Below are 14,068 nucleotides of genomic sequence, written 5' to 3'. Positions count from 1 at the left end.
GTTGGAACCTGTGAAATATGTTCCTGTTGGAGCCTGTGACATCTGTTCCCGTTGGAGCCTGTGATATCTGTTCCTGTTGGAGCCTGTGATATCTGTTCCTGTTGGAGCCTGTGAAATATGTTCCTGTTGGAGCCTGTGTAATCTGTTCCTGTTGGAGTCTGTGTAATCTGTTCCTGTTGGAGTCTGTGATATCTGTTCCTCTTGGAGTCTGTGTAATCTGTTCATGTTGGAGTCTGTGTAATCTGTTCCTGTTGGAGCCTGTGTAATCTGTTCCTGTTGGAGTCTGTGTAATCTGTTCCTGTTGGAGTCTGTGTAATCTGTTCCTGTTGGAGCCTGTGATATCTGTTCCTGTTGGAGTCTGTGTAATCTGTTCCTGTTGGAGTCTGTGTAATCTGTTCCTGTTGGAGCCTGTGACATCTGTTCCCGTTGGAGCCTGTGATATCTGTTCCCGTTGGAGCCTGTGAAATATGTTCCTGTTGGAGCCTGTGAAATATGTTCCTGTTGGAGCCTGTGAAATATGTTCCTGTTGGAGCCTGTGACATCTGTTCCTGTTGGAGCCTGTGAAATCTGTTCCCGTTGAAGTCTGTGTAATCTGTTCCTGTTGGCCCGAAAGAGGACATTTTCCAAACAAGCTCATGAAAAACAATAATAGGCTGTAAACAGTGTCACTCCTACAATAACAAACATAGGAGGCTGTAAACAGCGGTCTGTGTCACTCCTACATTAACAAACATAGGAGGCTGTAAACAGTGGGCTGTGTCACTCCTACAATAACAAACATAGGAGGCTGTAAACAGTGTCACTCCTATAATAACAAACATAGGAGGCTGTAAACAGTGTCACTCCTACAATAACAAACATAGGAGGCTGTAAACAGTGTCACTCCTATAATAACAAACATAGGAGGCTGTAAACAGTGTCACTCCTACAACAACAAACATAGGAGGCTGTAAACAGTGTCACTCCTACAATAACAAACATAGGAGGCTGTAAACAGTGTCACTCCTACAATAACAAACATAGGAGGCTGTAAACAGTGGGCTGTGTCACTCCTACAATAACAAACACAGGAGGCTGTAAACAGTGGGCTGTGTCACTCCTACAATAACAAACACAGGAGGCTGTAAACAGCGGTCTGTGTCACTCCTACAATAACAAACACAGGAGGCTGTAAACAGCGGTCTGTGTCACTCCTACAATAACAAACACAGGAGGCTGTAAACAGTGGGCTGTGTCACTCCTACAATAACAAACATAGGAGGCTGTAAACAGTATCACTCCTATAATAACAAACATAGGAGGCTGTAAACAGCGGTCTGTGTCACTCCTACATTAACAAACATAGGAGGCTGTAAACAGTATCACTCCTACATTAACAAACATAGGAGGCTGTAAACAGTATCACTCCTATAATAACAAACATAGGAGGCTGTAAACAGTGTCACTCCTACAATAACAAACATAGGAGGCTGTAAACAGTGGGCTGTGTCACTCCTATAATAACAAACATAGGAGGCTGTAAACAGTGGGCTGTGTCACTCCTATAATAACAAACATAGGAGGCTGTAAACAGTGGGCTGTGTCACTCCTACAATAACAAACACAGGAGGCTGTAAACAGTGAGCTGTGTCACTCCTACAATAACAAACATAGGAGGCTGTAAACAGTGTCACTCCTACAATAACAAACAATCCATCCCTGAACGGTAAATTAATTGCGGCAGAATTTCAACGTTGTTATTATTTCTTAAAGCCTTCCCTAAAGCCTTCCCTAAAGCCTTCCCTAAAGCCTTCCCTAAAGCCTTCCCTAAAGACTCCCCTAAAGCCTTCCCTAAAGCCTTCCCTAAAGCATTCCATAAAGCCTTCCCTAAAGACTTCCATTAAGCCTTCCCTAAAGCCTTCCCTAAAGCCTTCCATAAAGCCTTCCCTAAAGACTTCCCTAAAGCCTTCCCTAAAGCCTTCCCTAAAGCCTTCCCTAAAGACTTCCATTAAGCCTTCCCTAAAGTCTTCCCTTAAGACTTCCATAAAGCCTTCCCTAAAGCCTTCCCTAAAGCCTTCCCTAAAGCCTTCCCTAAAGTCTTCCCTTAAGACTTCCATAAAGCCTTCCCTAAAGCCTTCCCTAAAGCCTTCCCTAAAGACTTCCATAAAGCCTTGCCTAAAGCCTTTCCTAAAGACTTCCATAAAGCCTCCCCTAAAGCCTTCCCTAAAGACTTCCATTAAGCCTTCCCTAAAGCCTTCCCTAAAGACTTCCCTAAAGCCTTCCCTAAAGACTTCCCTAAAGACTTCCATAAAGCCTTCCCTAAAGACTTCCATAAAGCCTTCCCTAAAGCCTTCCCTAAAGACTTCCATAAAGCCTTCCATAAAGACTTCCATAAAGCCTTCCCTAAAGACTACCATAAAGCCTTCCCTAAAGCCTTCCCTAAAGACTTCCCTAAAATGTCTTCCCTAAAGACTTCCATAAAGACTTCCCTAAAGCCTTCCCTAAAGACTTCCATAAAGTCTTCCCTAAAGACTTCCCTAAAGACTTCCATAAAGCCTTCCCTAAAGACTTCCATAAAGACTTCCCTAAAGACTTCCATAAAGACTTCCATAAAGCCTTCCCTAAAGCCTTCCATAAAGACTTCCCTAAAGCCTTCCCTAAAGCCTTCCCTAAAGACTTCCATTAAGCCTTCCCTAAAGTCTTCCCTTAAGACTTCCATAAAGCCTTCCCTAAAGCCTTCCCTAAAGCCTTCCCTAAAGCCTTCCATAAAGCCTTCCCTAAAGACTTCCATAAAGCCTTCCCTAAAGCCTTCCCTAAAGACTTCCATTAAGCCTTCCCTAAAGCCTTCCCTAAAGACTTCCCTAAAGCCTTCCCTAAAGACTTCCCTAAAGACTTCCATAAAGCCTTCCCTAAAGCCTTCCCTAAAGCCTTCCCTAAAGACTTCCATAAAGCCTTTCCTAAAGCCTTCCCTAAAGACTTCCATAAAGCCTTCCCTAAAGACTTCCATAAAGACTTCCATAAAGCCTTCCCTAAAGACTTCCATAAAGCCTTCCCTAAAGACTTCCATAAAGACTTCCCTAAAGACTTCCATAAAGCCTTCCCTAAAGACTTCCATAAAGCCTTCCCTAAAGACTTCCATAAAGCCTTCCCTAAAGCCTTCCCTAAAGCCTTCCCTAAAGACTTCCATAAAGCCTTCCCTAAAGCCTTCCATAAAGACTTCCCTAAAGCCTTCCCTAAAGACTTCCATAAAGCCTTCCCTAAAGCCTTCCCTAAAGACTTCCCTAAAATGTGTTCCCTAAAGACTTCCATAAAGACTTCCCTAAAGCCTTCCCTAAAGACTTCCATAAAGTCTTCCCTAAAGACTTCCCTAAAGACTTCCATAAAGCCTTCCCTAAAGACTTCCATAAAGCCTTCCCTAAAGACTTCCATAAAGACTTCCCTAAAGACTTCCATAAAGACTTCCCTAAAGACTTCCATAAAGCCTTCCCTAAAGCCTTCCATAAAGCCTTCCCTAAAGACTTCCATAAAGACTTCCCTAAAGCCTTCCCTAAAGCCTTCCCTAAAGACTTCCATTAAGCCTTCCCTAAAGTCTTCCCTTAAGACTTCCATAAAGCCTTCCCTAAAGCCTTCCCTAAAGCCTTCCCTAAAGCCTTCCATAAAGCCTTCCCTAAAGACTTCCATAAAGCCTTCCCTAAAGCCTTCCCTAAAGACTTCCATTAAGCCTTCCCTAAAGCCTTCCCTAAAGCCTTCCCTAAAGACTTCCATAAAGCCTTCCCTAAAGCCTTCCCTAAAGACTTCCATAAAGCCTTCCCTAAAGACTTCCATAAAGACTTCCATAAAGCCTTCCCTAAAGACTTCCATAAAGCCTTCCCTAAAGACTTCCATAAAGACTTCCCTAAAGACTTCCATAAAGCCTTCCCTAAAGACTTCCCCTAAAGCCTTCCCTAAAGACTTCCATAAAGCCTTCCCTAAAGCCTTCCCTAAAGCCTTCCCTAAAGACTTCCATAAAGCCTTCCCTAAAGACCTTCCCTAAAGCCTTCCCTAAAGACTTCCATAAAGCCTTCCCTAAAGCCTTCCCTAAAGACTTCCATAAAGCCTTCCCTAAAGACTTCCATAAAGACTTCCATAAAGCCTTCCCTAAAGACTTCCATAAAGCCTTCCCTAAAGACTTCCATAAAGACTTCCCTAAAGACTTCCATAAAGCCTTCCCTAAAGACTTCCATAAAGACTTCTTCCCTAAAGCCTTCCAATAAAGACTTCCATAAAGCCTTCCCTAAAGACTTCCATAAAGCCTTCCCTAAAGCCTTCCATAAAGCCTTCCCTAAAGCCTTCCCTAAAGCCTTCCCTAAAGACTTCCATAAAGCCTTTCCTAAAGCCTTCCCTAAAGACTTCCATAAAGCCTTCCCTAAAGACTTCCATAAAGACTTCCATAAAGCCTTCCCTAAAGACTTCCATAAAGCCTTCCCTAAAGACTTCCATAAAGACTTCCCTTCCATAAAGACTTCCATAAAGCCTTCCCTAAAGACTTCCATAAAGCCTTCCCTAAAGACTTCCATAAAGCCTTCCCTAAAGCCTTCCATAAAGACTTCCCTAAAGCCTTCCCTAAAGCCTTCCCTAAAGACTTCCATAAAGCCTTCCCTAAAGCCTTCCCTAAAGACTTCCAAAAGCCTTCCCTAAAGACTTCCATAAAGCCTTCCCCCTAAAGCCTTCCCTAAAGACTTCCATTAAGCCTAAAGCCTTCCCTAAAGACTTCCATAAAGCCTTCCCTAAAGACTTCCAAAGACTTCCAAAAGACTTCCCCTTCCCTAAAGACTTCCATAAAGCCTTCCCTAAAGACTAAAGACTTCCCTAAAGCCTTCCCTAAAGCCTTCCCTAAAGCCTTCCCTAAAGACTTCCATAAAGACTTCCCTAAAGACTTCCATAAAGCCTTCCCTAAAGACTTCCATAAAGCCTTCCCTAAAGCCTTCCAATAAAGACTTCCATAAAGCCTTCCCTAAAGACTTCCATAAAGCCTTCCCTAAAGCCTTCCATAAAGCCTTCCCTAAAGCCTTCCCTAAAGCCTTCCCTAAAGACTTCCATAAAGCCTTTCCTAAAGCCTTCCCTAAAGACTTCCATAAAGCCTTCCCTAAAGACTTCCATAAAGACTTCCATAAAGCCTTCCCTAAAGACTTCCATAAAGCCTTCCCTAAAGACTTCCATAAAGACTTCCCTAAAGACTTCCATAAAGCCTTCCCTAAAGACTTCCATAAAGCCTTCCCTAAAGACTTCCATAAAGCCTTCCCTAAAGCCTTCCCTAAAGCCTTCCCTAAAGACTTCCATAAAGCCTTCCCTAAAGCCTTCCCTAAAGCCTTCCCTAAAGACTTCCATAAAGCCTTCCCTAAAGACTTCCATAAAGCCTTCCCTAAAGACTTCCCTAAAGCCTTCCCTAAAGCCTTCCCTAAAGCCTTCCCTAGACTTCCCTAAAGCCTTCCCTAAAGACCCATAAAGCCTTCCCTAAAGCCTTCCCTAAAGACTTCCATAAAGCCTTCCCTAAAGACTTCCCTAAAGCCTTCCCTAAAGCCTTCCATAAAGCCTTCCCTAAAGACTTCCATAAAGCCTTCCCTAAAGCTTCCATAAAGCCTTCCCTAAAGCCTTCCCTAAAGACTTCCATAAAGCCTTCCCTAAAGACTTCCCTAAAGAAAGCTTCCATAAAGCCTTCCCTAAAGCCTTCCCTAAAGCCTTCCCTAAAGACTTCCCTAAAGCTTCCCTAAAGCCTCCCTAAAGCCTTCCCTAAAGACTTCCATAAAGCCTTCCCTAAAGACTTCCATAAAGACTTCCCTAAAGCCTTCCCTAAAGACTTCCCTAAAGCCTTCCCTAAAGACTTCCATAAAGACTTCCCTAAAGCCTTCCATAAAGCCTTCCCTAAAGACTTCCATAAAGCCTTCCCTAAAGCCTTCCAAAGACTTCCATAAAGACTTCCATAAAGACTTCCCTAAAGCCTTCCCTAAAGACTTCCATAAAGCCTTCCCTAAAGCCTTCCCTAAAGCCTTCCCTAAAGCCTTCCCTAAAGACTTCCATAAAGCCTTCCCTAAAGCCTTCCCTAAAGACTTCCATAAAGCCTTCCCTAAAGACTTCCATAAAGACTTCCATAAAGCCTTCCCTAAAGACTTCCATAAAGCCTTCCCTAAAGACTTCCATAAAGACTTCCCTAAAGACTTCCATAAAGCCTTCCCTAAAGACTTCCATAAAGCCTTCCCTAAAGACTTCCATAAAGCCTTCCCTAAAGCCTTCCCTAAAGCCTTCCCTAAAGACTTCCATAAAGCCTTCCCTAAAGCCTTCCATAAAGACTTCCCTAAAGCCTTCCCTAAAGACTTCCATAAAGCCTTCCCTAAAGCCTTCCCTAAAGACTTCCCTAAAATGTGCCTTCCCTAAAGACTTCCATAAAGACTTCCCTAAAGCCTTCCCTAAAGACTTCCATAAAGTCTTCCCTAAAGACTTCCCTAAAGACTTCCATAAAGCCTTCCCTAAAGACTTCCATAAAGCCTTCCCTAAAGACTTCCATAAAGACTTCCCTAAAGACTTCCATAAAGACTTCCCTAAAGACTTCCATAAAGCCTTCCCTAAAGCCTTCCATAAAGCCTTCCCTAAAGCCTTCCATAAAGACTTCCCTAAAGACTTCCCTAAAGTCTTCCCTAAAGCCTTCCATAAAGCCTTCCCTAAAGACTTCCATAAAGCCTTCCCTAAAGCCTTCCCTAAAGACTTCCATTAAGCCTTCCCTAAAGCCTTCCCTAAAGACTTCCCTAAAGCCTTCCCTAAAGACTTCCCTAAAGACTTCCATAAAGCCTTCCCTAAAGCCTTCCCTAAAGCCTTCCCTAAAGCCTTCCCTAAAGACTTCTTCCCTAAAGACTTCCATAAAGCCTTCCCTAAAGACTTCCATAAAGCCTTCCCTAAAGCCTTCCCTAAAGACTTCCATAAAGTCTTCCCTAAAGACTTCCATAAAGACTTCCCTAAAGCCTTCCCTAAAGACTTCCATAAAGTCTTCCCTAAAGACTTCCCTAAAGACTTCCATAAAGCCTTCCCTAAAGACTTCCATAAAGACTTCCCTAAAGACTTCCATAAAGCCTTCCCTAAAGACTTCCATAAAGCCTTCCCTAAAGCCTTCCATAAAGACTTCCCTAAAGCCTTCCCTAAAGCCTTCCCTAAAGACTTCCATTAAGCCTTCCCTAAAGTCTTCCCTTAAGACTTCCATAAAGCCTTCCCTAAAGCCTTCCCTAAAGCCTTCCCTAAAGCCTTCCAAAAGCCTTCCCTAAAGCCTTCCCTAAAGCCTTCCATAAAGCCTTCCCTAAAGCCTTCCCTAAAGCCTTCCCTAAAGCCTTCCCTAAAGACTTCCCTAAAGCCTTCCCTAAAGCCTTCCCTAAAGACTTCCCTAAAGCCTTCCCTAAAGCCTTCCCTAAAGACTTCCATAAAGCCTTCCCTAAAGCCTTCCCTAAAGCCTTCCCTAAAGACTTCCATAAAGCCTTCCCTAAAGCCTTCCCTAAAGACTTCCATAAAGCCTTCCCTAAAGACTTCCATAAAGACTTCCATAAAGCCTTCCCTAAAGACTTCCATAAAGCCTTCCCTAAAGACTTCCATAAAGACTTCCCTAAAGACTTCCATAAAGCCTTCCCTAAAGACTTCCATAAAGCCTTCCCTAAAGACTTCCATAAAGCCTTCCCTAAAGCCTTCCCTAAAGCCTTCCCTAAAGACTTCCATAAAGCCTTCCCTAAAGCCTTCCATAAAGACTTCCCTAAAGCCTTCCCTAAAGACTTCCATAAAGCCTTCCCTAAAGCCTTCCCTAAAGACTTCCCTAAAGTGTTCCCTAAAGACTTCCATAAAGACTTCCCTAAAGCCTTCCCTAAAGACTTCCATAAAGTCTTCCCTAAAGACTTCCCTAAAGACTTCCATAAAGCCTTCCCTAAAGACTTCCATAAAGCCTTCCCTAAAGACTTCCATAAAGACTTCCCTAAAGACTTCCATAAAGACTTCCCTAAAGACTTCCATAAAGCCTTCCCTAAAGCCTTCCATAAAGCCTTCCCTAAAGACTTCCATAAAGACTTCCCTAAAGCCTTCCCTAAAGCCTTCCCTAAAGACTTCCATAAAGCCTTCCCTAAAGTCTTCCCCTTCCCTAAAGACTTCCATAAAGCCTTCCCTAAAGCCTTCCCTAAAGCCCTTCCATAAAGCCTTCCCTAAAGACTTCCATAAAGCCTTCCCTAAAGCCTTCCCTAAAGACTTCCATAAAGCCTTCCCTAAAGCCTTCCCTAAAGACCTTCCCTAAAGCCTTCCCTAAAGCCTTCCCTAAAGACTTCCATAAAGCCTTCCCTAAAGCCTTCCCTAAAGACCTTCCCTAAAGACTTCCATAAAGCCTTCCCTAAAGCCTTCCCTAAAGACTTCCATAAAGCCTTCCCTAAAGACTTCCATAAAGACTTCCATAAAGCCTTCCCTAAAGACTTCCATAAAGCCTTCCCTAAAGACTTCCATAAAGACTTCCCTAAAGACTTCCATAAAGCCTTCCCTAAAGACTTCCATAAAGCCTTCCCTAAAGCCTTCCAATAAAGACCTTCCATAAAGCCTTCCCTAAAGACTTCCATAAAGCCTTCCCTAAAGCCTTCCATAAAGCCTTCCCTAAAGCCTTCCCTAAAGCCTTCCCTAAAGACTTCCATAAAGCCTTAAAGACCTAAAGCCTTCCCTAAAGACTTCCATTCCCTAAAGCCTTCCCTTCCCTAAAGACTTCCATAAAGACTTCCATAAAGCCTTCCCTAAAGAAAGACTTCCATAAAGCCTTCCCTAAAGACTTCCATAAAGACTTCCCTAAAGCCTTCCCTAAAGCTTCCCTAAAGACTTCCATAAAGACTTCCATAAAGCCTTCCCTAAAGACTTCCATAAAGCCTTCCCTAAAGACTTCCATAAAGCCTTCCCTAAAGCTTCCATAAAGCCTTCCCTAAAGCCTTCCATAAAGCCTTCCCTAAAGACTTCCATAAAGCCTTCCCTAAAGCCTTCCCTAAAGACTTCCCTAAAGCCTTCCATAAAGCCTTCCCTAAAGCCTTCCCTAAAGACTTCCATAAAGCCTTCCCTAAAGACTAAAGCCTTCCCTAAAGACTTCCCTAAAGACTTCCCTAAAGACTTCCATAAAGCCTTCCCTAAAGCCTTCCCTAAAGACTTCCATAAAGCCTTCCCTAAAGACTTCCAAAGCCTTCCCTAAAGACTTCCCTAAAGACTTCCATAAAGCCTTCCCTAAAGCCTTCCCTAAAGACTTCCAAAGACTTCCCTAAAGACTTCCATAAAGCCTTCCCTAAAGACTTCCATAAAGCCTTCCCTAAAGCCTTCCCTAAAGCCTTCCCTACTTCCTTAAAGACTTCCATAAAGCCTTCCCTAAAGACTTCCATAAAGCCTTCCCTAAAGCCTTCCCTAAAGCCTTCCCTAAAGCCTTCCCTAAAGCCTTCCCTAAAGACTTCCATAAAGCCTTCCCTAAAGCCTTCCCTAAAGACTTCCATAAAGCCTTCCCTAAAGACTTCCATAAAGACTTCCATAAAGCCTTCCCTAAAGACTTCCATAAAGCCTTCCCTAAAGACTTCCATAAAGACTTCCCTAAAGACTTCCATAAAGCCTTCCCTAAAGACTTCCATAAAGCCTTCCCTAAAGACTTCCATAAAGCCTTCCCTAAAGCCTTCCCTAAAGCCTTCCCTAAAGACTTCCATAAAGCCTTCCCTAAAGGCTTCCCTAAAGCCTTCCCTAAAGACTTCCATTAAGCCTTCCCTAAAGTCTTCCCTTAAGACTTCCATAAAGCCTTCCCTAAAGCCTTCCCTAAAGCCTTCCCTAAAGCCTTCCATAAAGCCTTCCCTAAAGACTTCCATAAAGCCTTCCCTAAAGCCTTCCCTAAAGACTTCCATTAAGCCTTCCCTAAAGCCTTCCCTAAAGACTTCCCTAAAGCCTTCCCTAAAGACTTCCCTAAAGACTTCCATAAAGCCTTCCCTAAAGCCTTCCCTAAAGCCTTCCCTAAAGACTTCCATAAAGCCTTCCCTAAAGCCTTCCCTAAAGACTTCCATAAAGCCTTCCCTAAAGACTTCCATAAAGACTTCCATAAAGCCTTCCCTAAAGACTTCCATAAAGACTTCCCTAAAGACTTCCATAAAGACTTCCCTAAAGACTTCCATAAAGCCTTCCCTAAAGACTTCCATAAAGCCTTCCCTAAAGCCTTCCAATAAAGACTTCCATAAAGCCTTCCCTAAAGACTTCCATAAAGCCTTCCCTAAAGCCTTCCATAAAGCCTTCCCTAAAGCCTTCCCTAAAGCCTTCCCTAAAGACTTCCATAAAGCCTTTCCTAAAGCCTTCCCTAAAGACTTCCATAAAGCCTTCCCTAAAGACTTCCATAAAGACTTCCATAAAGCCTTCCCTAAAGACTTCCATAAAGCCTTCCCTAAAGACTTCCATAAAGACTTCCCTAAAGACTTCCATAAAGCCTTCCCTAAAGACTTCCATAAAGCCTTCCCTAAAGACTTCCATAAAGCCTTCCCTAAAGCCTTCCCTAAAGCCTTCCCTAAAGACTTCCATAAAGCCTTCCCTAAAGCCTTCCCTAAAGCCTTCCCTAAAGACTTCCATTAAGCCTTCCCTAAAGTCTTCCCTTAAGACTTCCATAAAGCCTTCCCTAAAGCCTTCCCTAAAGCCTTCCCTAAAGCCTTCCATAAAGCCTTCCCTAAAGACTTCCATAAAGCCTTCCCTAAAGCCTTCCCTAAAGACTTCCATTAAGCCTTCCCTAAAGCCTTCCCTAAAGACTTCCCTAAAGCCTTCCCTAAAGACTTCCCTAAAGACTTCCATAAAGCCTTCCCTAAAGCCTTCCCTAAAGCCTTCCCTAAAGACTTCCATAAAGCCTTCCCTAAAGCCTTCCCTAAAGACTTCCATAAAGCCTTCCCTAAAGACTTCCATAAAGACTTCCATAAAGCCTTCCCTAAAGACTTCCATAAAGCCTTCCCTAAAGACTTCCATAAAGACTTCCCTAAAGACTTCCATAAAGCCTTCCCTAAAGACTTCCATAAAGCCTTCCCTAAAGCCTTCCAATAAAGACTTCCATAAAGCCTTCCCTAAAGACTTCCATAAAGCCTTCCCTAAAGCCTTCCATAAAGCCTTCCCTAAAGCCTTCCCTAAAGACTTCCATAAAGCCTTTCCTAAAGCCTTCCCTAAAGACTTCCATAAAGCCTTCCCTAAAGACTTCCATAAAGACTTCTAAAGCCTTCCCTAAAGACTTCCATAAAGACCTTCCCTAAAGACTTCCATAAAGCCTTCCCTAAAGACTTCCATAAAGACTTCCCTAAAGACTTCCATAAAGCCTTCCCTAAAGACTTCCATAAAGCCTTCCCTAAAGACTTCCATAAAGCCTTCCCTAAAGCCTTCCCTAAAGCCTTCCCTAAAGACTTCCATAAAGCCTTCCCTAAAGCCTTCCATAAAGACTTCCCTAAAGCCTTCCCTAAAGACTTCCATAAAGCCTTCCCTAAAGCCTTCCCTAAAGACTTCCCAAAAATGTGTTCCCTAAAGACTTCCATAAAGACTTCCCTAAAGCCTTCCCTAAAGACTTCCATAAAGTCTTCCCTAAAGACTTCCCTAAAGACTTCCATAAAGCCTTCCCTAAAGACTTCCATAAAGCCTTCCCTAAAGACTTCCATAAAGACTTCCCTAAAGACTTCCATAAAGACTTCCCTAAAGACTTCCATAAAGCCTTCCCTAAAGCCTTCCATAAAGCCTTCCCTAAAGACTTCCATAAAGACTTCCCTAAAGCCTTCCCTAAAGCCTTCCCTAAAGACTTCCATAAAGTCTTTCCTTAAGACTTCCATAAAGCCTTCCCTAAAGCCTTCCCTAAAGTCTTCCCTAAAGCCTTCCATAAAGCCTTCCCTAAAGACTTCCATAAAGCCTTCCCTAAAGCCTTCCCTAAAGACTTCCATTAAGCCTTCCCTAAAGCCTTCCCTAAAGACTTCCCTAAAGCCTTCCCTAAAGACTTCCCTAAAGACTTCCATAAAGCCTTCCCTAAAGCCTTCCCTAAAGCCTTCCCTAAAGACTTCCATAAAGCCTTCCCTAAAGCCTTCCCTAAAGACTTCCATAAAGCCTTCCCTAAAGACTTCCATAAAGACTTCCATAAAGCCTTCCCTAAAGACTTCCATAAAGCCTTCCCTAAAGACTTCCATAAAGACTTCCCTAAAGACTTCCATAAAGCCTTCCCTAAAGACTTCCATAAAGCCTTCCCTAAAGCCTTCCAATAAAGACTTCCATAAAGCCTTCCCTAAAGACTTCCATAAAGCCTTCCCTAAAGCCTTCCATAAAGACTTCCCTAAAGACTTCCCTAAAGACTTCCCTAAAGCCTTCCCTAAAGCCTTCCCTAAAGACTTCCATAAAGCCTTCCCTAAAGTGTATATAATCAAACTCAAAAAGTTTCCCTTGATTTATCCTTATGAAAAGGCCTGTACAAAAAATAAAACAAATAAAAGAAATGTTCCAAAAGTTGCTTAAAATGTATCTCATACACTGTCCACCCTCTGAATACAATGAATCAGAGATGTTATATTTGCACAATATAGTTTTAGGTATTGATACTTTGTTATATGTAACTGTTTCTGTTGTTTGGGGTGGAAATATAGCGTTTTGCCACAAAACATGATTATTTGCCTCTGAAGTAAAAAATTATCTTGCAATATTTCAAAACAAAATCATGTTGTTTTATTTTCATTAGCCCATGTCATGGCAAGATGAAAACAATAATACCTTTATCACTTTCACAAAATGTGTTTTTAATTTATGTCAATTCACCAACATTTCTGAAAATGTATATATTGCATTTCGGAATGAAACCCTTCAAACACAGTCTGTTGAGGTGTACAGTTAGTGTGTGATCTGTGTGTTAGAGAGAGCAGGGGGAGAGGGTTGGGGGGCTCACCTTGAGTTTGTCGAAGCGTTCGCTGAAAGAGGAGACTTGATGTTCTCTGTGTCGTCCCACCAGCTTACACAGGGCACATATCAGCTGGTCATCCACGATGCAGTACATATTAACCTTCTCATTCTCATGCTCCAGACAGGTGAGGCCTCTCAAGTGGGCGTCATGCACCGGCTCCACCAACCGGTGACAAGTAAACGGCTTCTTATTGGGGTGCGTGGCACGTAGACACCTGTCACAGTACGACACCTCGCAGGTCACGCACGTCTTGACTGCCTCGCGAGGCGGGTCCTGCTCACAGAACTGGCAGCTGATACGGTGCTCCAGAGACATGGTGGCGGTGTGCTGATGAGAGGAGGGCTGGGCCGGGCTGGAGCGGGCGCTGTGGCTGCCAGAGCTTCCTCCTCCGCTGCTGCTATAGGGCCTGTGGCCTCCGGAGAGACCTGGGGCACGACGGCTCTCACTGGGGGAGTTAGGGCCGCTGACAGAGGCCTTCTGGAAACGGTGGATGATGTTCTGCAGGGTCACATTGCGCTTCAGGCCCTCCAGGCCGCGGTGGTTCAGCGTGATGACGTAACGGCAGGTGGGGCACTGGAAGGCGGAGATGGACTCTAGAGGTTTGTTGGACGAGCAGTGGGATACTAGGATGCGGTGGGCGCAGTTGAAACACAGGCTGTGGGCGCAGGGTAAGAGCAGGGGATCTTCAAACAGCTCCAGGCAGATTGGGCAGGTGAGCTCAGACTCCAGTGTTTCCATCTTCAGCAGAACCAATCTAGAGGCGACATCAAATCCCACCGAAGCTGGTCAATCACCTGAAAGAGGAGATGAGAGACAGAGTTGACTATGAGTACATAGGACTCTAAAACTCTATGCCTCACTGGTAGACTGAAATATGAAACTAGCTGTGTAGAGATGGGCTGGCAAAGTGCAAAATGAGACTAGATGGGTAGAGATGGGCTGGCAGACTGCATAATGAGACTAGATGGATAGAGATGGGCTGGCAGACTGCATAATGAGACTAGATGGGTAGAGATCGGGCTGGCAGACTGCATAATGAGACTAGATGGGTAGAGATGGGGCTGGCAGACTGCATAATGAGACTAGATGGGTAGAGATGGGGCTGGCAGACTGAAGAATGAGACTAGATGGGTAGAGATG

The 14,068-nt window shown here is 43.6% G+C and overlaps 1 protein-coding gene across 2 annotated transcripts in view; it reads right to left on the bottom strand.

The window, feature by feature from the left end:
* The window catches only part of LOC139390916 (midline 2), a 208,970-nt gene that overhangs the window by 136,101 nt on the left and 58,801 nt on the right, over positions 1 to 14,068 (bottom strand). For both annotated transcript variants that reach the window (XM_071138296.1, XM_071138295.1), the window contains exon 2: positions 12,914 to 13,722. In XM_071138296.1, the coding sequence (XP_070994397.1) occupies positions 12,914 to 13,666 (753 nt within the window). In that variant the 5' untranslated portion in view covers positions 13,667 to 13,722. The remainder of the gene's footprint in view (positions 1 to 12,913; positions 13,723 to 14,068) is intronic.

The sequence above is a fragment of the Oncorhynchus clarkii genome, chromosome 31 (assembly GCF_045791955.1).
Source record: "Oncorhynchus clarkii lewisi isolate Uvic-CL-2024 chromosome 31, UVic_Ocla_1.0, whole genome shotgun sequence".
In the NCBI taxonomy this organism is placed as follows: domain Eukaryota; kingdom Metazoa; phylum Chordata; class Actinopteri; order Salmoniformes; family Salmonidae; genus Oncorhynchus; species Oncorhynchus clarkii.
Note: the sequence above shows the minus strand (reverse complement) of the source record. Positions and strands in the feature narration are given on the sequence as shown.